This window comes from Numida meleagris, chromosome 1 (genome assembly GCF_002078875.1).
Source record: "Numida meleagris isolate 19003 breed g44 Domestic line chromosome 1, NumMel1.0, whole genome shotgun sequence".
Classification (NCBI taxonomy): domain Eukaryota; kingdom Metazoa; phylum Chordata; class Aves; order Galliformes; family Numididae; genus Numida; species Numida meleagris.
The window spans coordinates 193,795,224-193,818,309 of record NC_034409.1 but is presented as its reverse complement, the minus strand read 5'-3'; the positions used below and the strand labels follow the sequence as shown (position 1 = coordinate 193,818,309).

Here is a 23,086-nt window from a genome sequence, read left to right as displayed (position 1 = left end):
TTAACGGACTGTGAGTGCATAAATAATATCTCACCAAGCTACAATTTTTACCTTTGTATAGTTGTGTTAAGAGTGTTTGTGTAGACCTGATTCTCAGCTTTATCTCCTACCAGAGAACTCGCTCCTCCGGATGTTGGCACAGAAGAAGCTCATGTCACATCCTTGAGTGTAGACAGGTTGGCTTTGCTGGGGAGAATACAACTGGCCAGAGTCATCATTGAAAGCTTGAGAATCCCTCCTGAGAGCAGCCAGATTACCCCAAGAAAGAAAGGTTTCATGGGGAAGCCCCCAAGGCCTGCTGCAGTTAATAAGTGGTAAGGTGGATTGTTGGATTGTGGATTCACTTGCACAGAACCTTTTGAAAGTATTAATAAATAAGTAGTTCAATCTTCTGAGCAACCTGATCTAGCAGTGCATGTCCCTGTTCCTTGCAGGGGAGTTGGACTAGATGACCTTTCAAGGTCCCCTCCAGCTCTAAGGACTTCCTCTTTAAAAACAGAGTAACTTAATAAATTGTGGATTTGGGGTTTGTCTGCTTTGTTCAGTTTCATTACGTGACTTGGACTTTTGATGGATTGTGATCGTTCACTCATTCTGTGACTTGTTTATTCACAGTACCTTCTTCGTGGAGTACCACTTCCCTGTGGGAGCCTCCAAGAATGAAAAAGGACAAGTCTCCATAACAACAGAAGTGACTCGAATAGCTTCAAGTGAAATCACAGATGGTGGTAAGATCATTATTTGTCCCCTCTTGTGTTTAGTGTTGTCGACTGCCTCTCCTCTTAGAAATTTGTTTTCTCGTGTATTGGTTTGCTGCCTGAAAAATGCTCAATTTTATATTATGATTAGTGGCACCTCTACAGAGTTAGTGCCCTGAGAGCAGTGGAATGCTCCTCTCTAGGAAGAGGAAAGCGTAAAACATTAAAACCAATATGCTTTCTGCAATATTTAATGTGAAAAAATACTTCTAGAAATAGCAGGTACTTCTATCTCCAATAAATATCCACCTTTTCCAGATGCTGAAACGCGCAAGAACTCAGAGACTCTCCTGGATCCAGGAGATCCTGGCAAGTTCTGTGCTCAAATCAGTAGACGTCCATCTCTTTACTGAGAGTCACCACTCTTTGTATCTCTGAGATCAATTTAGATTACTTTTTTTGCCCTTGATGAGCAAGGAATGGTGCACAAGCAAGATCTTCTATCCCTTGTCTTCCCAGAAATTGGAATTCCAGGATGATTTTCAAAGGACTTTCCCATTCATTGGCTTTGCCTCTTTCTGGGTCATATTAACTGTGTTCTCTTGTGTATTCTCCATCTGTGCAGAGACAAAGCATCTTCTGAACTTTGACTCTTTGTAACACAAGGATGATACAGCCCCCTGCACTTTGCCTTGTGTACTTAGACTGCAGTTCTCTGGAACTTGGAAAAACTGACGAGGCTGGAAATAATTTGAAGAAACCACGTAGTCAATCCACTGTGCTGTTGTCTTTCCTGAGAGCCCTTTATCTCATTTATTAAAGATGCCCAATAAGAGAGATTCCTTAGCCTCCCCAGGCAGGCTGTGAGAGTGCTGACCCTCCAGTCAGTAAATCTTCCTTATGGCCAACTTGAATTTTTGTCATCACAAGGCTACTTATTTTATCCATGGTGAACAAGGACAGCTTGCTACTTCAACTCTGCTGCTGTACTTCTTGTTCTTTTCCAAACTAAACACCATTCAGTCTTCTCTTGCAGATGCTTTTCTCCTGAACCTGTGGTTGTTCTTGCAGCTCAGCTTTTGACTCTCCCCAGGATAAGACAACAGAGACATATCTGTAGCCTTTACACGCTGTTGCAGTATTAATTTTGTCATGCTGCCCTCCTGCTAATTTCTTGCCATGGAAAATGAAGAACAGTTTACTTTTTGGCTGGATGCTAATAAGTAAAGCAAAATTAATGATCGTGTGTGTATCGGAGGTGTGATTATCTCCACACGGAAGTCTATTAATATTCAATTAGTTCTGAATATTTGTTGCTCCCGTGAGAGGAAAACAAAGTTAATTATTCACAGACTTGCAGCATGAATAAATAGGGAGAAACGTTGGGAGATTCAACTTGCGTGTTCTAGCAGCAGCCTTCTTCCCTTCCAGCTGCCAGCCTTCCTTAACCTGCTCATTCTGGCAGATGTGCCAATGTTCCCTGTGTGTTTGTCCATCTTCCTCAGAACAGCCACCCTTCCCTCTCCTGCCTCCTGGATTTCCTGTGTCTCTCTTCACCCTGCGTATTCTCTGCGGAGACTGAAGATTTCTGTTTCGGAGGGAGTGTGAAACATAGGTTAGCTGCAGCCCTGGCTAAGAGCTCACGAGTCTCTGTCTTCCTTGCAGTGGTGAAATTTCAGCAGCGATTTGTGTTCCCTGTTCGTTTTGGTGGAACGATGATAGAGCACTGGTGGAGCTCTGACCTTGCTTTTAAAATCTACATGCGAAAAAGCACGCAGAGAAAGGTACTTATTAGTAGTTGTTTATGCTTTGTGTATTGAATAGCAAAAAAAAAGCCTCTGCAATTCAATTTCCTCCAAATACTTACGTGCACAGTGGTGTCTTCTTCGAGTCTTCTGCAGTGCTTCCTTCCAGTTGCTGCCCTCTCAGCCATCAGAGACAAAACAAAGTAATGTGGCTTGACTGAACCACTTCTTAACCAACCATTGCCAGATGTTATGAAAGGAATGAACGTTATGTGCAGGTTCTGTGAGTTGAAGTAGTTGCTGTTCAATCTTGTCACCCAGCTGAATCATTTTCTGAGCTCAAGACTGGCAAGCAAGAAAAAAAAAAAAAAAGAAATTTTCCTTCCCTCATCTTTAAAACTGAACTCTTGTTGTTTAAGCATACTGGATCAATTACAAGCATTCATCTTCAATGGGAGCACAGCTTGTTTAGATACACAGAGTGAGTTAATGTGGATGCAGGTGATACCACGACCAGGGTAAGGGGAATAATGGCATAACTTGTGCATTTAGAGGGAAAAAAAATATTTATTTGGGGCAAATAGATGAAAGGAGCTATGTCTGCTTAATCATCTACATGCACTAAAAGGCAGCTAGAGGTATTTACTCAGCCTGTGTTTTGTTTTAATCAACACCAAAGATATCTGCCCATCTGTTCAAAGAGCAGCTCTTCTTTTAACGGATTAATAAGTTGTGTCTTTAACTATGCAAATCTCGCCCAGTCATGAGGATTTGGGCTGTTAATTTTTGTATTAATCTGGAACTGTTTACTGAAGGTACTAGAACCTTACTGTTGTCCTAGTGATGCTTGAGATAGGAAGCAAGGGAAGCTTTCCTACAAATCCCTGCTGGTGCAACCAGTGGTGGAAGAGTGGGCAGGGTGAGTGGCTGACCATCATTTCCCAGCTCTTCCAGGAGGCTTTTTCTTGGCAGCATGCCCACGGTTGTTTAACCTTCACAGAAATCTTGCAAAATGTGTTCTTGTTCTACCCTCAGCCAGTGGCCGTTGGCTCAGCAGTGCTTCAGCTCTGCAAGGTCATTCAGTCAGAACTGCTCACTTTCAGCTGTGAAATACCTGTGGAAAAAGAGGGAGATCAGATACAAGTTGGACCGCTGAAGGTATGATTTTTTTAATGCATGGGCTTTGTGCTAAACCACCTGCTGTTACTTATTTTGGCTAAATGATTCTCTTTTTGTTATTTTTTCTCTTTTAATTTGCCAAGTCTCAGAGATGAAGATACGAGAAAACGAAACATGAAACTTTTTTTTTTTTTTTCCCCCTTAAGCTGTCAGGGAAATATTTAGAACCTTCTTTAAGGATTTTGTTGTGTGAGTTTCCTCTGCCTGCAGGATGAAACAAGGGTCAATAAGCTAGGGCTTGGGTAGAGAAGCATCAGATTTTGTGTGGAGCATGTTCAGGGCTGGGAACCTTGGCATATGAGAACAGGAAGGCAGCAGATTTGTGTTCCTTGGTTCCACACATGATATGATCTCAGGTCTCTCCTGACATGGAGATCAGATGTTCCTGCCATCTGTAGCCGCTTGTGTCTTCAGGAGCTGCCTTCTTGAGCCAGACATTCTATCAGCATGTTCAGCTTGAGGAGTAACAGTTCTTCTCTGCACAACTGAGAGGTTTCCAGTTCTGAAGACAAAGAGCTCCCAAATTAGCAAGTGAAGGGTGAAGAGAATTTTTAGAAATCTTATGTTTGGAGCTCCTAAATTATTCCCAAAGGATGTGAGTGTGGATTGGTTCTGGCACTTCAAGGCTTGCCTGATGTTCTCTGTCATGTGGACCTGTGAAACTTAGTGGCCCTCTAAGAGAATCACAGAATAGCTTGGGTTGGAAGAGACCTTAAAGATCATCTAGTTCCAGTTCCCCTACCATAGGCAGAGACCCCACAGAAGCCATTCAGTAGAGCTGTTAGGAGAGGAGCCACAGAAGAGTGAAAAACAAAGCACTAAGGTTAGGTATAAGGGGAGAATAGTGGAAGGAGACATTGTAGGAAACTAGTGAAACAGAATTCAGTGCAATAGCTTATGGAATGGGAAGCTAATCTTTATTTTTAAGAAAATTGATTTTGGTCACTCCATCTCTTAGATTTTACTTAGTGTAATAGCTACCTATCATCAGGATACATGTCCAGCTACTCTGGCCAGACATGGAGGGTAAGGGCTGTCACCCATTGAATCCACATCACATTTCTTGGCTTATATCTGACAGATGTTTTGAACTCCTCCTCATGTGCATTTTGCACCATTTAGCAGTAGGTACTATCTGGGATCTTGTGCCTTGGTACCTTGTCTCAATCCTCTTAATTCTTAGGCAAAATTCTTGAGTGATTATTTTGTTTTCCTAAACTGGACATTTTATGGCTCAAGTCCTTTCTTCATCATACAGCCCTGTGTTCTGAGTTCAATTTATTCCTTCTCTTCTTGCTGCCTTATCCATGATGCCCTGTAGCAATCAACACCTGCAATTCCATCAGCCCATGTTCTGGTGTTGTGTTGCTTTCACACACGTTTTCATCCATACCTGTCTGACTATTTCTCTTTCAAATCTTGACAACATGGAGAGACAACTCAGATGTAGAAGAGAGTGTTCATAAATTAAGATAATAATAATAAAAAAGAAACCAAAATAGGAAAAGTGAAGACAAATGCAGTGTAACATTCAGACCATTGGAAAGAAAAAATAGGAACCTGCAGAAGGAGAAGGATTTAGGGACAGCTAAAGTCAAGAGGGAATGTAAAGGTGGAAGATAACACTGGGAGAGAAACAGTTCTCCTTTGTCATAGCTTTCCTCGAGCAGTAATTGTTGTACCAAGGTGAAGATAGTGACAAATGTGATACTTTCTCAAAGGGCTTTTCACCTTGGCTGAGTATTCTTGGGTTGCTACTTGGTAAAAGTGTGTGCAGTTTATTTTGCAGTCACAGCTGTAACCAGCACGTGCTAAAGGTAAGCACTCTGGGTGATAACCCAACACGGTTTTAAATGAAACAGGCAATGCATTATTCCCCAGTTCACGTTGCTGTCTCTTGCCTTGGTGTGGGGCACGTCTTCCCATCAGCTCTTTGCTTTGTTCAATGCAGTTATCAGTAGAGCTTGCAGCTGACAACAAAGACTTCACCTGCACCACTGCCAGGTGCTCAGTGGCTGTGCAGCAGCAAGTCCCACCTCATGCCATAAGAAGTCCCCGGCTGGAACTTTGGGAACCCAACAGGGACCGTGTAAATGCAGAAAGCTGCTTGAAATTTAGCAACCACGTGGACCCGGGGAAGACAGGAGCAGCCAGCACAAACGTTGTGCAGCCACCATGGTCTGTTTCAACCTCTGTGGCCCGTAATCTGATGACACAAATGCCTGCAGCTGAAGATTATGGGTTACTACTGCACGTGCTGCTGATGGTGCCTGATGGAAAGGATTTTGTTGCTGAAGACAGCGGGCTCCACGCTTCTTGTAATGTGTATTTAAACTGCAAGCTGCTCAACACAGAGGAGGCAACAAGATCTGCAGTCGTCTGGGGTACAACGCAACCTACCTTTAATTTTTCTCAGGCAAGTCACCTCTTTTCTGTGTCAAACTGATTGAAATGTGACAATGACAAGAATACACTTCATCTTTCATTTCTATTTTTGAAGATCGCGGTTTCGTACACTGTGCAGTAACGTGGTGTCACTAGAATGCTCAGTGCTTAGTGCATAGCTTCCAGGGTGTCCTGTCTCCTAATTCTGTATGAACCTCTCCAGGTGATGCCTTTCTCCCTGACTTCCAAACACTTGGAGCGACTGAAGAACAACGTCATGGTTATTGAAGCATGGAACAAGATGGGAAACCCTGGCAATGACAGGCTGCTGGGATTGGTGAAACTGCCTCTGCATCAGTTTTACATCTCATTCAAGTAAGCATCTTTTCTCCACGTTTTCTTGGGCTGGGCGAAGCTGTAGTTGTGTTATGTAGTTGTGTTTGATGTGTTATGGGAGAATTCTTAATAATAGTTAATAGCAAAGGGCATTTTTGTCCTGCTCAGACTTTGTCTGGCACTTCTCTCCACTGAGCAATATTGGAATAAGTCACAGTGTCCTCATACAGAAATACAAGTAGACAAAGAAATAAACACTGTGCTGCATCAAACTTGGATCCAGGAGCCATCCTGTGGTAGTGGGAAGGAGTAAAACTGTGAGGGATTGACATGACAGTGTGTGAGAAGTGGTTCCATTGCTGGTTTTCCAAGGTTGTGCCTGACTGAGTGATTTTTGTTCTTGATTCTACTCTGCATAGGTCCCATTGCTAGGGATGCTGTCAGTTTGCACAGCACAAGGTAATGCTTGTGGTATCAAAAACCTGTCTACTTCAAATATTAATTGTCATTTTGTCCAATAGTTCTCTACAGAGCTCTTTGTTCTTTTTGGTTCAGGGTTTTGGCTTCTCGTTCAGTCAAATACTTGCTTTAGATAATTTGAATTAATAGAGTATTGGACAGAAAAGATTCTTGCTAGTGAAAAGGATTGGTTCCTTTTATTATAGTCAAACTAGTGATAGGAGGAAACCAGCTGGTGCTGGAACTGACTTGCTACTACTTTGTCAATTATTAATGTACCCTTTGCTGGTGGCTGTTTTTTTGTTTTGCTTGTGTGTATCTTCACTGTACTATTAAAGATTTTTGCACTTTTTTGGGAGACAGTGACTTTCCCTTCTTGCATTCCTGCCCCAGTCCATCCCCAAAGACAAATGACTGCTTCATAAAAAATGTTCTGTAGCTACAGTTATGTTAATAGGAATCTTGTTCCCGTTCATCACCTCGCTCGCAGATCTCCAGGCTGGCTTATAACTAAGGCCGCTTCATTTTCTTAGAGCTGTACTTTCTCCCTGCTGAAAATAGCCTTTTCCACTCAGCAGAACTTGGAGCTCATGTGCTTGAGCCAAAATTTGGAGGAATGGAAATAAACTGGTTTCTAACTGCATTGAATATTCCATCTAAAATGAGACGCGTGTGATACAGTTCATACTCAGATGGCTCATTCTCACGGTAGGGCTTTTTTTGTCTTTTTCTTTTCATCTACTCTAGAGATCCAAAGATTTCCCACCTGCTGCTTCAAGCTCACTACCCAGTGGTTGCTGTGGACAGCTACATGCCTGTGATAGATGTCTTCTCTGGCAGTAAAAGCGGAAGCCTGAGGGTCATTCTGGCAATGGGCTCAGCTGATCAGATCGTGGCACTGCAAAGGCTGAAGAATGAAGAAGGAATGGAACTTCCCATCACCCAGCGCCCTGCCCACTTCCTGGACCCTCCTCCTACAAAGCTGCCAATGGTATTCTTCACTAAATTCCCATTCTTGCTGTTAGGGACAGATGGAAAGACTTTTACCTCTAGGTCTATTAACAGGCCTAGTGATCCCCAGTCTCCTTGTAGCTGATTTTGTTGTAGATGATCATGTTCTGTACAAAATATTGTTTGTACTCCTTTGTCTGCTTTCTCTCAGCAGTCTTGACATTATTCCCTTTCTTACTTCCCTGTATATCCACTGCTTCTATTTACCTGACGAGTGGAGTAAAAAATATTACAGGAAACATTAATTTTCACAGCTTGATTCTGTACCACAGTGGTTTTGAGCCCTCCATTTTGGGCTTCTTAGAATCTCTTGTTGCCAGTCTTCTTGCATGCTGTTTCCTATACAGGCTTGCGTTCCATGAGCATTTTCTTGTGGTTTGTTAGCAGTTGGAGAGAGAAGGGGAAGAGCTGATGGAGCATGTCTTTGAGATTCACGTGGAGAGTGTGAAAGGACTCACTCCCCTGCAGTCCACAGTCTGGGGAGAAGCTGACTGCTATGTTCAGTACTATTTCCCAGTGCAAGAGGCTGGCTCCAGTGCATTGCCAGGAACTGAACTGCACGAGGATGGTAAGTTTGTTTTGTGATACCTCCGTGTTTAGAGCATTGCTCTAATTAAATATTTCCTCAGAGGTCAGCATATGAAAAGGACCTCCCTTGGGCTAGGTCAGTAACTTGAAAGCCTGCTTCAACTGAGGTAGATGGCAAAGTCTGCAGCAAAAAAGATACCTCATTCTGAGTCTATTCATGCAGTATGTTTTTGTTGAAGAGCACAGAAGAGTTCACAGTCTGATCTTGCAAACAGGCAAGAACAAATTTGCAGGAAATAATAAGACTTACATGGTTAAATTCACCGAAGGCTTTCCATGCACAAGCCTTCTGAGAGACCACCTGTTTAAAATCATCAGAAGGAAGGAGTGTTGGAATCATCTCGAATGTAGAAAAGGGCTTAGTGTTGGCTTGTGTACTTTGAATCACTGATACCTATTTCCCCTGAAGAAATGACAGTAAAGCTGATCCACAGCAAGTACTGTGGACTATTTCAGCTTGCAGCCACATTTAGTTTTCAGCCTGTGGCTCATGAGACTCTGTGAGTTGCTCGTAAAGGATTTGTGAAGTGAAATTCAGAAGAGCAAGCCTTTGCCCAGGAGGTTTTAACTTACTGTCTGCAGGTTCTGCCTCCTGCAGGACTGCAAAGAGGACAAGGCTGAAGCCTGCTAATACAGGCAGCTGAAGCACAGGAGTGTTTCTATAGCACATGGTGGCTTTCTGAGCTTCCACCAACCAAAACTAGGGAGTTCCCATAGTGCCATATGAACCCAGCAGCCTTGCTCTCCCTCTCATTTTAGCACATGTGTGGCACTGCACACATGTGGCTGTATTGCTTCCAGACCCAGCACTGCTTTCCTTTCCCTCCACAAGTCTTCTAGTGCTCTGATTCCAAGTTAACTTGTTCAAAACCAGTTCAGATCTTTAAAGCTTAGAGTGTCAATGTTTTCTACTTCTCTGCTTGGATTTGAATTTAGCAGTGGCTTTTTAACCAATTCTGTTTGACTTGTAGGCATCAAGTTAAAGCCTTTCCGCACAGCAACCACTTTATGCGTTCCTGATCCTGTCTTTAATGATGAGCATCATCATTCCCTGTTGGTTCCAGCTGATGTCCCAGTTCAGAGGCTTCTGGTCAGTGCATTTATGGCACCAGGAGCAGTTGGAGGAGGAATCCAGTTTGAAGTCTGGTGCAGGTACAGATTAACATCATATTCTTGTTAGGTGTCAGAACAACACAGAGGCACATCTGATCTTGAAGCATCTTTAGCTGTGGGATGCTTATTAAGTAGTAAGTGAAAAATGAGTGAACTTATCAGCATTTGGTGATGGGTACATGCATTTAATGTTGCTTAAGGCATTCGGACCTTTTCCTCCCCAAAATGCTGATTACTCTTTTTTGTTTCTTACAACTTCATTAGCAAGGGTGCGCTTGCTAATGAAACTGTAATGAGGAAAGGGTAACTCAGGACAAGCTACTTGGCTTTCTTGCACTTTATTACCAGCATGGTGATCTAAAAGCAGAGTTTAAATGCCCGGCACATCTGAATTCTAATAGCGAGCATGATTTCATTATTTTGGTCTTTAGTCAATGGCTTCAGGAGACTATACTGTAAAATGTTTTATTTTGTATGTCCCCGTGTTATCATTGATGAATCTTAGCCTACAGCTGTTCCTATTTGCACAGTGTTTTGTGATATAGATCAAGGTGAGATTCTCATTTAAGCAAAGTTCAAATCTTCATTTCTTTGGCAGCTGAAGCTAATTACTAGTGATGGAAAGTAGAGAACATGAAGACAGGCAGCCTTAGAGAAGCACAATTGTAAGAACTGTCATCTGTTCATTCTGTAGTAAACAAGCTCAGCTATTAAAAATTCACAAGTTTGTGTGAGAATTATTATATGCTGGATGTGTTCACATTAAAGTTGGTAATGACCAGAGCAGCTAAAATTAGTGTTGACCATATGCCAGTTCGTCGCCTGGCATAGCATGAACCTGTTTCTCTCACAGCTGGACAACTTGTCCAGAAGGCTGCCATGAGGAGCAGTATCAAAGGCCTTAGTGAACCCAGAAAGATTACATCCACTGCCTTCCCTTCATCCACCAGGCTGATTACCTTATCATAGAAGATCCTATTACTCTGGCAGGTCTTTCCCTTGGCAAACCCATGTTGACTATGCCTGATAATAATAGCAGAAGCCAACAGATGTGATACTGTGAGACATTCATGGAATCAGTAAGGTTGGAAAAAGCCACTAAGATCATCCAGTCCAACTGCCAACCCATCCCCAAGTGCCACATCTCCACAGTTCTTGAACACCTCCAGGGATGGTGATTCCACCACCTCCCTGGGCAGCCTGTGATAGTGCCTGACTGCTCTTTCAGAAAAAAGATTCTTCCTCATATCCAACCCATTAGGACTACAAGGCAGGCAATGCCCTACCCAGGACTTGAACAGTCGATTCACATTCAGGATCTGTCCCAAAATGCCAAAGGAAATGCAGCTCTATACCACTACCACATTACTCAGTCACTGCTACAGCAAAGTGGATGCCATTCTCTTGCTCTACTTGTTGTTTATTAGATGCAATGCCAGAACTGGCTTTGAGTGAAGCAGAGCAGCACAGATAGAAACTGCCTAGATATGTAAAACTGCCTTTTATACACTCAGAAACTGGTACCACAGATCTGTTCTGCAAGTAGCATTTTTATTTATTAACAGAAATAGAGAATGGGGAATATTTGATGCCAGATCCTTCTCTTGTTTTCCTTTGGAATGTCAATTTTTAGTAGAGCTTTTGCTAGCTGCCTTGCTATGACTGACTAGTGCAAATGTACATAGGTGGTATTATCTGCTCTGAGCACTTACCTGAGTTTTTCCCCTAGCTATCAGGAGACTAACAGCTGTGGTCTGAAGACATGCAAATTAAAGTTGACTTGCATGCAGTCTTGAGAAAAATGATGATTATTTTGTCATCATCCAAATGATATGACTGGCAGTGCCTCTTTGTGTCTTCCCAGGTATTATTACCCAAATGTCAGAGACCAGATGGTTGCCAAAGGGACCTTGCCTTTGTCACGGCTGTGTGCCATGATAACTATGCAGCATCGTGAAGAAATAGGAATACAGACTTTTAATCTTCCATTGGTCCCCAGGAGTGATTCCTCAGAAGAATTTCACCTGAGGTCTTCAGGTAAGGAAGGCTTGTGGTTTTTCACTTTATGTATAAAGGTGGAAGTCTGTGTTTTCACTGCCAAAGTAAATTAAAAATATGTATTTGGACCGTGAGTGTTTTTTCTTCCCAGCTTTCCCCATCACCATACCTAGTGAAGAACCAATGAGAAATACAAGCAACCTCAAACTATAAGAAGTTTTAAAAAGCCCTCCCTGTGTATGGAACTGCTTAGTTGCCAAATAACTTAGGGACTGTAGTTAGGCTTCCCATGTAAGGTAGTGAATGGGAAGTCTGAGGAAGGGCTGTGTGTGATATGTGATATCACAGAGTGGTTTGAGTTGGAAGAGACCCTTAGAGGCCATCTGGTCCCACTCCCTGCAGTGAACAGGGACACCCACAGCTCCATCAGTGCTCAGAGCCCCGTCCCCTGACCTCGGGTGTCTCCAGGGAAGGGGCATCCACCACATCTCTAGGTAACTTGTGCCAGTGCTCCACCACCCTTGTTGTAAACAACTTTTTTCTTACATCCAATCTAAAAATCCCTCCTTTAATTTGAAACCGTTTCCCCTTGGTACGAGCAGAAACATCTCTCTGCTCTGTGGTTGCTCTTTCAAACAATACAAACGTCAACTCTGGGAACTCCCCTAAGAAAATCTGTACACCCTCTCTCCATCTCAGAGGCTTAGCGTTAACTGCAGAAACGAAAGGCAGCTTCTTGGAAAAAGTGACCCTAAGAAAAATGCAAGTGGGGCTGGGGAGGAAGTTCAATATGCTTCAGTTATTCTGTAGTAGATCGACCACACGCAGCAGCAGAAAATCTCATTGAAGCTTTTGCCACTGCAGTGCTATAAAAAAAGATGTGTTGAAATACTGCAGTAGTATATTTAAAACCTATTACAGTAAATGCACACGTGAGGGCATGGCTGAGTTAAATAGGCTGTCCTGCTTTTGCTGTCATAAATCTGACCCTGAGAAGGGGCCATTAAGACCACCTGACCAGATTGCCAGGAGCTCAGGTTGCAGGATGCACGCCTTAAGGTTTCCTTCTGGGCCTTCTGCATTAGGCCAGAATTTATCTGAAGCAGAGCACCTGGCACAGTCAGTCTGGACAAGCTTTAATTCCCTGCTAAGCATCTCTTGTTTTTCCTTTATGTTTTTTCTGGGTTTTTTTCATTAATAGAGTAAGTTTTGTATTAAGACATAAAGCTAAGTGTTGGCTATACTGGATGCAGCTGTATGAAAAGCTGACCATTGCTTTGCTTTCTTTCTCTCATTTAATACAGGCTTGCTTGATGTGAGTGTGAGATACCAACGTTCTGTGAAAACAGCAGCAGGAAGAACTGCTCAAACTGTTTCTCTTTCTGTACAAATACACAGAGCAGCTGGTTTGCAAGCAGCAGCCAGGTAAAGCCTCATTCTGAAAGGAAGAGTTGTCTCTTAAAATTGCTTTACCTGGAGGCAGCAGACTGAGACATCAGATTAGAAACAAACTGTAACTGGCCAACTTCCCATCTGCAGCGACCAAGATTCAAACTGGGTTCTGATCCCAAGTAAAAATACTTTTGTAAAGAAGATCTGTGGTTATTTTTTATCCCTGAACTGCAGTGCAGTGTAACAGCATTCATTCTGCAGAAGGCTCAAGACTGTATGAGCAGGGAATGAAGTAGTTCAGACTTACTGTGTATTAGCAGAGACATCATACGTGTTCTTTCAACCAGCAAAGCTGTAGCCATAGCTGTTGACTCCTTAGCCTTTTGTTCAGTATTATCTCCTTCCACATTTTCCTACACCAAAGGCTGGTATAAATTGGTACCCATGAGGGCACTAAATCTTGGTGTTACTCATGCTACTTAAAAGCTAGCTGAGGTTTGTTTTCTTGAATTTCAGTGTGGAAACATGGGTAAATTAAAATGACACATCCCCTTCCAACGGAATGCTGCTGCTGTTAGTGCATGCTGTAACCTGAACGTAATTCTTGAACACTGCATATTGAAAGAGAGAGATGACTGCTGTTGTTTTAGCATACTGCCTACTGAGCTGTTCTCCTGTTCCTTCAAGTAGACTCCATACAGAGAAGATCACTCCCATATGGTGCTTGGAAAAGCTAAGAAAGTCAAATGACCTCAGATTTTTCATACTTGAAGTGTATGAGCTGAACGCTACCTGTGCCTGTTTTAGTCATAAATAACTCTATCTGCTAATTTCACCTTCTTTTACTTGCCAAGTCTAGTGGGTAAAGATAATTTGGTTTGGCCATTTCCTTCCTTCTAGAGCAGATTCTCTAAGAATTTATCTTACAGATTTTCCTACAGTATGGGATATTTTTAATGGAGCTCAGTACTTTGGTCTCAGATCCTGTCAGTAAGAGCGCAGCAGCCAGGTGCTGGACCTTGTCATAGTTAATGTCACCACTTTGTATCTTCCTACTTTGTTCAGATGTACAAATGGTGAACATACTCTTCATCCAGAGCCCGCGTGTGTTTTGACTTAAAACATTCACTGCTTTGTCCCATCTTTTTGCTGCAAAGATGTGAAACGTCTGTTTCGGTTGCTCTATTTCTTGTGCTTCATATTCATTTCCTTACTTGTTTTCTTTTCCATACCAAATGAAGGGCTGTGGCAGAAAAGAACCCTTCGGTCCAGTACTATGCAGGTGTTGGAGTTAATGCTTACGTTTCCGTGCACCTCTCCTTCCTACCTGAGACAGAGAGGCGCAGCACACGAGCTGTGGCTCGCAGCTTCTGCCCAGAGTTTGAGCACCACGTGGAGATCCCTTGTGACCTCATCGTTCACAAAAGCAGCGGAGAAGCCTCTTGTCTGGGGGAGCTCCTGCAGTCTGCCAACATCATCTTCTCTGTCTACCATCAGAGCGTCAAGTCAGGTAAGGAGAACAAGTGATTCTAATGACTAAATGCATTTGCGTAATGATCTAGTCCTGTTAATTTTCATTTTAGAGGACAAACTATTCTGTGCAGTTGTTAATAGATGTAATTACTTAAACTGTCATCCGAGATGGCTTGGGGAGGTGGTGTTCCCCTCATACAAAGTGTTGGGGTTTCCAAGACTCCAGGCAATCAATCATAGAATCATAGAATCCTAGAATGAGCTAGGTTGGAAAAGACCTCCAAGATCATCCAGTCCAACCATCCACCTACCACCAATAACCCCACTAAACCATGTCTGTCAACACTATATCTCAATGTTTCTTGAACACCTCCCGGGACGGTGACTCCACCACCTCCCTGGGCAGCCCATTCCAGAGCCTGACCACTCTTTCAGGAAAGTAGTATTTCCTAATGTCCAGCCTAAATCTCCCCTGGCGCAACTTGAGGCCATTCCCCCTCGTCCTCAAGATCGAGATCACCTTTTAATTGTAAAGGTAATCAATTAATAGTAGTAGTGCTTGACTCTTGGAGCACCCTGCCCTTGTACTTGTGTGCCTTATTGCCTCTACTTTATACATGAGGTAACAGAGGTTCAGAAAAATGGTAGATTAAAATTCTCCAATGATTCTATGGCAGGTACACAAAATTCTTTTACAGCATAATATCTTTTTTATGAACAAAATTTAGCTAGAGATGTTTTTTACTCCTGCAGAAGAATGTCAGGAGTGGCATGTTGGTAGAGTAACTGAGTAGTAATGTACCAGCTCCCTGCTGATGGATGCTCACTTATGGAAACATTCCCCAAAAACTACTCCATGTGGTGGTGGAGCACATATCCTGTAATGAATGTGCTCTGTAAATGCATACACACAAGTTTTGCTGACATCTCTGGTTCTCACTTCTGTTGGCCTGGTGTGTCCTGGACCATTCATCTTAACTTTTTTACTTTTTTCATGAGTTCAAAGTGTTTCTAATCCAACAGCTGAGCTATTTGCTGAGGCAATAGAGCATCTGAATAGCTTCTAAATCTTGTGTTGCAGTTTGGTGTATATGCAAAATTCTTTGTTTTCCAGCCACGGACACGTTGGCAGCTCGGGCATCAAGGGATTATCTTCTTGGGACAGTTACAATTCCAACCAGAGACCTGCTGAGAAGACGATCAGGTAATGCAGCGGTGTTATGCTACTGTTTGCTGTTTTTTCAGGTTAAAAAAGAATTCCAAACTTTCACAAGAAATAAACACTTCAAGTTCTGGTTCCTGACTAATGACCAGAGAGCAGAACGTTCTTTGCTGACGTTTTTCTGAGGGTAGGGTAAGTCTAATTACAGTGTTTTCTCCTGAAGGTATTACAGGCTGGTACCCAGTTACCCTCTCTGAAGACGTAATGCCTTCACACCCCACAAACATCATGCAGACCGTCGTGGGAGGGCTGGAACTTTCTGTTACCTTTGCTCATCACGATGACAGAGAGCGTGTTTTGGAGGCTGCTAAGCTTTTGGGATGGAACGGTGAGCAAAGCCTTGAAGACAGCATGGATGAGAGCGACGAATGGGAGCAGAGCGACGGTCCAGTGGTCGTGACCATTTCAACCCCAAAGGTGTGGCTGCCAGTCCACTGCATGCTGCTTGCAGGGCAGCTGCACCTGAGTAAAAGCACTTGCTGCTACCTCAGGTACAAGCTTTATGATCAGGATGCCACGTGGACTTTGCTTAGGAGGCCAAAATTGTGTGACGACAACAAGAACGTCACGGTGAGCTTTAAGAAAGGCCACAAGGTGACTCTCAGAAGGAGCCAAGGGCTGATTTGGTTCTTCAGGGAGGAGAAATTAGAAATCCAGGTGTGGTGGGCATATGGCAAGGAAAATGGTGTGGAAAGACCGCTTGATACGGATCGTCTCATTGGATCTGCCTATGTCGACCTCAGAGCATTAGCAGAGAGGTCGAGGAGAACACTGAGTGTTGGTGGTAAGTCCGAAGAGAACGTTGTCATGTTTCAGTTCTCTTTATTGATGTTTGACTGCTTAAATCTGTAGTTAAGCAAAAAAATTTATGGCGTTGTTTTGTCCTTTATGCAATACACGCTCAGCTCCTTTCGCTGAAGATAAACAAGGTTAAGATGCATGCTTCTCTGAATTCAAAACCTAAGAGCTTTAAATGGGTGCAAAATTGCCAGCAGTGATCTATAACAGGGAAAGCAATTAGCCTAGCTGGATGAATGAGGAATGTTGCTCCAGAATGGCATATTGGGCACTGTAATAGAGTGAGAATAATGTATCTCAAGGACCGAGCAAGAGAAGATCATGGAAACTTCTGCTCTGTTCAATTACTGAGGCTTCTGCCCTCGCTGTGGTGTTAGCTCAGCCACCAGCATGCAGGCAGATTTGTGGACAGGTCTCTGGGTGATACCTTGCTTAGAATTAACACTGAAAATCAAAACTGAGTCTGCTGACCTGATGTGAGATCTTGCAATAATGAGCTGGACCAGCTCCTTCCAAGGTCATCCTAGGTTGTGAGCTGTTTTGTTTTTTTTGGCTGATTGTGGATTCTCTTACAGGAGTGTACCCGTTGTTCAGATGCAATGCTGCAGACCTTGCAGGGGCTGCTGTACGTGTTCACATTGCTCTCTCCTCCACTTCTTCTGCCCCGACCCTCACTCCTCACTGTGCAGAGGAATACAGCAACAGTGAAGAGGAAAGCGCAGAGAGAGCACCTGACCCGAGCCAGCAGGTCTCTGAAAACCAGGGTCAGAACCTGGATGTCATAAGCTCAGAAATCACCAATGGGAAACCACAAGAAGAGGACGTGGTGTTTCTGGAAAGCACCATCGCTGTCAGCATCCTTGTGGAAAGAGCAATGCATCTCAGTTTAAAAGGTAAACCCCTAACACTTAACGGTGTTGTAGCCCTGAGACCGTCGCATCGTAGTGTAAGTAGAGGGGGAGCAGGAATTCAAACTGTTCAGCCTATCCCTCTTAATAAAAGCCAAAATGTAAATAACGTTCACAGTTACAGATGACAGCTGGATTCTGAAGTCAAGCTTTATCTGAGTAACGTAACCCTGAGGTACTCATATCTCAAAGACTCCTACAAATTTGCATTTTTAGCGTGTAATCAATTTGCAAAGCTGGCTTACTTGTGCTATCTGCAGGCTGCCAGGCACAGCAGTGAGGAAGGGCAGTGTAAGGGCAGAGCAGGCTGCACTCACCAAGGCTTGGCACTCTATTTCCCACTCCATAGAGTGGGAATTACAGTTAGGTAACTAATCCCTTTGCTGAGGGTCACCAAGGAATTGCCCTTCACTTTGGAATTTATTCTAAGCATATTAAGATTGTCCTTCATAACAGGTGATGCTTGGTTCGTGGTGTGCAGGAATGTAACACAGTGGGTTGGCAGTTTTTGGAGCCTTCTTTGTGCCTCATCCTGAAGTCTGTAAATGAATCTTGCTTGTTAAAGATGAGCTGAACCTTTGAAAGCACTTCAAGTGTTCCACACTTTGCCCTGGGCGCCTTTAGTGCTGCATGGTTGATCACATTGTGTCTGCTCAGCACTTGGAGTGACCAGATCTCATTTGGGCCCTTGCAAATACAGCTGTTGTTACCAAATAGGAGTGTGAATAAGAGACTGACTCGAGGTGAGTTCACTGGACATGTCTGTTGAAATCAACGAGTTCATAGTCTGGGTGATGCACCTGAAAAGAGCACTCAGCATTTTATGGCATGACACAACACAACTACAAGGAGTCAAACAGAAGCTGTCATTTAAGTGTAAGAAATTCAGATACATCCTGAGCCCCACGGGTGGCTTTTTTATTAACTGCTTTTCTGTGAACTGTTGGAATTCATCGCCTTTGGAAACCTGATGCAACATTATTTGCTGCTGCAAAGCTTTTGGAGCGATAAGGAGGTGTCTTGTGATGGTGTACGCTACTGCACTGTTTCCATCTTCAAGCAAATAATCTTTTCTGGGTATTTTTAGAGGTAACTAAGTGAGAGACAACAGATATGCTGACACGGTGCCTATAGGTAAGCTGGTTACAACAAGAATTTGCATTCTTCATGATAAAAACATTCATTACTGTATTACAAAGAGGCTGAATACATTTCCAGTCCAGTATGTAACAGACGTTAAACTTTCTGCAGTTTTGCAAGGGCTGTTTAAGATACACAATTTTCAATAATTGAATGAAGATTCAATTAACTCTCTTGAGTTGTCTGAAGTCTCTTTTCCAGTGGTTTTTTTTTTGGTTTTTCATCTTCCAAAAAAAATACAAAGGAAAGAGGCAGCTTAAATTTGATAGTGTTAGGAAGGAACGAAATTACTTCCACTGTGACTACAGAGATTGACTTTTAGGTCTGCCTTTACACAAAGGAGATGGGAGCTAGTCTGGGCAGATCTTGCTCCTTTCTCTGAGCTCTTCTCAAGTTACCCACATCTGTATTTGAGCTGCCACCTCTGTAGTCGTGCCAAACTCAGAACAGTTCTGTAGGGCACATTTCAACTCAGGTCATTGTGTGTATTAAATAATCAAAAATTCTCTTGTCCTGGAGTAAATCTTCATGGTTAAGGGCACAAACAGTAACTCTGTAAGCTACAGCAAATCAGTAACATTTGATCATGTTTTCCTGGCAAATCAGACATGAAGAGGAAAGAGTTTTTAGTTAAGTCGGATTCATACTCCTCAGCTTTGGTCATTCTGGCTGGCGTGTTCTTAAAGCTGAAGCCTGAAGTCCAAAGCCACGTGCTGAGTCCTTGGAAGGCAAAGGTGAGGAATGCATCCGTAACAAGTGAGTGGTGTTTGGTTGCAAAGTGTGACCTTGATTCCCTTTGGCAAAGTCCATTTCTCCTCGCAGACCTTGCCAGCTACATTTTCACCATCTGAACAGCTCCATTTGCAGTGAAATGCATCTACAGCTTTACAAGTGGTGATGCCCTGAAGCAAATTAATCTCCCTAATGCAACCGTAACTAAGAGGATCCAAACGTGGAGGAAGGGTCACAGTGGTAGAAATCCTCCCATTCATTCTGTTTCCCAAGCACCTTTGCACATCATTGTCCCTGTTCCTTTTTTGAGATATAATTTAGTACAGGTGATTGCATAATTTCTGCATCTTTCATTCGTTGCCATCTACCCAGAATATCCAGCAGCAACTGGGGAATGTTCAGCTCCATCCCTAAATTTGACCTTGCGTTCCTCTGATTATAAACGACCCAAGTGCAAACATATCCAATTAAATCAGACTAATGAATTCATTATCTGTTTCCTCACAAGCCTTTTCCTGGCTTAATTTGGGATCTGTGATGAAGACAGTGGTGTTTCTTCCAGCCCTGAACTGCGCTCACATGAGGAATCTCGCAAAGCTCTCAGAGGTGCACTGCAGAGGGAATGCCATCCTGCCATTCCAGGCCAGGAATCACAAAGGTCTGGTTGGTGTGTGGATTAAAAGCAGCATTTCCTGAAGCTGCCTCATACAACGTCAGCTGTATGTCTCCATGCACTATATCCCTGCTCAAAGCGCGGTTGTGTGGCCGTGCATTGCTCCCTGCCTTCTTTGTGCAGGCACGTGGAGCTGTGCAGCCTCCTGGTGAGCCAGAAAGGGAGCTGATCCTTCTGGAAAAATAACACAGCACAAAGGAGAAGGCAGAATTTTCCTTGGACAAGCTTTCAGATCCGGTGGGTTGAACCACGCTGGAAGAGTGGACTGATTTTTCAGATGCATGAGTTTGGAAAACATCAGCGTACAGCTCTTCTGAATCACCGTCCAGGAGAAACAGCATCAGCACTCCGTGCACTTCTCCTCTTGTGGCAGAAATCCTTCAATGAATTAAATTAATACTTAATTAAATGAGTGTACTCTCAACATGCCAACTGTAAAGTCACGCTGACTTTTATAACTCAAAAGTGTTTTCTGTTTGCAGCTAGGGTTGCCAAACTCTGTGATCCAGCCTGGAAGATAGATGATGTACTGGAATAGGGTTCCAGGGACTTGGGTTTAATTCCTAGCTTTGCCTCTGACTTTGTGGATGACCTTGGGCAAAAGGTTTCTCTGTTTCTCCCTTGGATATTCTGCATTCTGTTCCCTAAAAGGTTCATGTCATATTTGCCCCCATTGTGAATATGAAGTATTCTCAACTCCACCCATGGAAAGGAATATTTCCTAGGCAGTAGATTTCTTTGTTAATGACCTGCTTTGAATTGCCGACGTGCCTTCAAATTTTAAAAATATATTGATTATATTTATCTTTTACCTTCTGGCCAATTCTGTTTTTATCTCTGTATAATTTTAGGGAGTCCCTTAACGGAACGTGAAGTGGCAGCACCCAGTAGCTGCGTGTCATTTGCTGTCGCTGGTGCAGATGCTCCAATAACCACTCCAGTAATAGAAAACACGGACTCGCCTGTCTGGGACTTCCAGCAACAAGCAAGGTGGGTGACGTGGGCTCACACAGATACTCTTGCAAAGCCTTTGGGTGTGACAGCCAGGTGTGAAGTTCTACTTATGGGCGTGTACTGCTTTATTTCCTTGCACAGTGGTTTTTGTAGAATCCTAGAATGGCCTGGGTTGAACAGGACCTCAAAAATCATCGAGTTTCAACCCCCTGCTGGTCGCCAACCACCAGCCCAGGCTGCCCAGAGCCACGTCCAGCCTGGCCTTAAACGCCTCCAGGGACAGGGCATTTTATAAGCTTAGACTCCTTTTCATTCACCTTTTGATCCAGCAAGCTCTAAAAGGCATTTCGTCCAGCTCTGATGAGCAGCCTTGTTGAGCTTCTCCCAGCTTCTTTCCATGTTTTACAATTGCCACGCACTTACTTTGTGTGAAAAGTTGTTTGAGAAGGCTTGATCTTAAAAGGCTTGATCTTAAAAGGCTTGATCTTAAAGCTAACTTGAGGAAGGGCATTTGAGCTGCTCTAAACCATGGCTGCACCATGTTTCAGCTTAAGACCTTGGGTGAGTCAGTCTGTTTCCACTCAGCTGTAGTTCCCCCACGTAGAGGAAGAGGCTGCTAATAGCTGAAGTCTCTTGGGAGGATACATTGAGACTTGATCCAATTTATTGTTTTTTTCCTGCATATTTTACGTAGCTTCATGCTTAGTAATTGTACCATATTTCAGGCTCAGAGCTCTAAGGTGGGATTCACCTACTCTACGTATCTGCAAGCTGGGTTTCTGACTCAGAGCTGTTCAGCCTTGGCATCCTCTGCAGTCACAGAGATGCATGCACCTGCAATCACTGTGTCACTTCACCTGTGTCAGAGTTGTCTTAAAACAGGATAGCAGTCCTTTGGGATGCCTGTTTCTCTCCTGTGACTGTCATATCAGTGTAGGGAACATAACTCAGCCTAAATGAGAGCAGATGAATGGAACCCTCCAAGGCAGCTCGGCTGATCAAGTCATACACAGGAATGGTCAGTAACAAACCTTTGTTTGCAGTCTTGTGGCTTCTCCTGTGCTTCTCTACCAAATTTTCATAGAATCATAGGATGGCTTGGGTTGGAATGGACCTCAAAGTTCATTTAGTTCCAAATCCCAAATTTTAAACTAATTCTAAAGCAACAGCCAAAGGTGTTTTCTGAACAAGTCAGATACAGACAATAAGAAAGCATACTTTATTGCTTTCGTCACAAAATGCTTGCAAATATCTAACAGTGCCCACACAGGAGTGGGCTTTTCTGCCACAATATTGAATTTTTGGCTGTAGGGAATTTGTGATACGAAGATGAAACCCTTGAAAGAGTTCTGATAGCTGAAGGTTGAAGGTTAGCTTCAGAGGTTGCTTATGCCCAGATTCATAGCTGCATTGCTTTGAGTGACTTAAAAGCTGCTCAGTGAAGACATTTGTCATTTCAGTGTTCCTCTTTATTTCCTGAAGATCAAGTTCCAGTATTACAGCTTTCAGCCATAACCCCTGTGTTTTGCTGTCACTGTGCTTACTTAGTCGTAGTGGGATTGGCTTGTTCTCCCTTTCTCTTCCCTAAGATTCCTTGTGTTTCAGTGCCTTATCTTTGAATCTACAACAAGAACGAGGAGAGGGAAATAACATAAATAAACAAAAGCCCAGACCACGTAAAGTTATGCTTTTGAGGACTAAGTAATCTTTTTTTCTGCTCATCATTCCCAGAACAAACCAGTTTGTCTGGATAGATGCAACACCATTGAATCTTCAGAGACGTTTTACTGTGCCTTCTCTTTTTCCTCCTTCACATAATGAATTATGACTTTATTTTTCACAGATTATCCAAAGAACTTCTGCTGGACCCGCAGCAAACCTTGGTCTTCAAAGTGTGGCATAAAGCAGGTAAAGTTGGTAGGGCAGTGTTGAGAAGAGCATCTTTCTGCATCCCTTTCCTTAGGTGACTTCAAGTAACTTGGAGAGTGGAATTGTAAAGATATTGTTGGCATTGGGCTGGAAGAATGCAATAGATAAGTACGCATCGATTTCTTGTCCCTCAGCATCTTCCTTTTCCCCATTAATCTCCTGGCAAGCTTTGGCTTGTTTGTATTTCTGTATTTTAATTTGACAGTATTTTAGAGGTTGGATTTTTCTACTGAAGGGACATTCAGATACTTCTATAGTGTCATGGGTATGTGTTTATTGTTGGGAAGGCAGCCCCACTTCAATTCAACTGCTGGGATCTTTCATAAACCAATTTTTTCCCCTTTCTTTGTATA

At 43.1% G+C, this 23,086-nt stretch overlaps 1 protein-coding gene across 11 annotated transcripts in view; it reads left to right on the top strand.

The window, feature by feature from the left end:
- The window catches only part of C2CD3 (C2 calcium dependent domain containing 3), a 44,841-nt gene that overhangs the window by 9,329 nt on the left and 12,426 nt on the right, over positions 1-23,086 (top strand). For 10 of the 11 annotated variants that reach the window (XR_002434228.1, XR_002434229.1, XM_021384135.1 and 7 more), the window contains 17 exons: positions 114-314; positions 616-728; positions 2,364-2,482; positions 3,479-3,601; positions 5,574-6,038; positions 6,231-6,382; positions 7,550-7,793; positions 8,198-8,381; positions 9,373-9,553; positions 11,379-11,551; positions 12,817-12,937; positions 14,146-14,414; positions 15,492-15,581; positions 15,763-16,383; positions 16,973-17,290; positions 20,702-20,840; positions 22,648-22,712. Coding sequence is in view for 9 of the 11 variants with exons in the window: in XM_021384135.1 (XP_021239810.1) it covers positions 114-314; positions 616-728; positions 2,364-2,482; positions 3,479-3,601; positions 5,574-6,038; positions 6,231-6,382; positions 7,550-7,793; positions 8,198-8,381; positions 9,373-9,553; positions 11,379-11,551; positions 12,817-12,937; positions 14,146-14,414; positions 15,492-15,581; positions 15,763-16,383; positions 16,973-17,290; positions 20,702-20,840; positions 22,648-22,712 (3,578 nt within the window). In the remaining 2 variants the exon portion in view is untranslated. The remainder of the gene's footprint in view (positions 1-113; positions 315-615; positions 729-2,363; positions 2,483-3,478; positions 3,602-5,573; positions 6,039-6,230; positions 6,383-7,549; positions 7,794-8,197; positions 8,382-9,372; positions 9,554-11,378; positions 11,552-12,816; positions 12,938-14,145; positions 14,415-15,491; positions 15,582-15,762; positions 16,384-16,972; positions 17,291-20,701; positions 20,841-22,647; positions 22,713-23,086) is intronic. The other variant, XM_021384131.1, reaches the window with a different exon arrangement.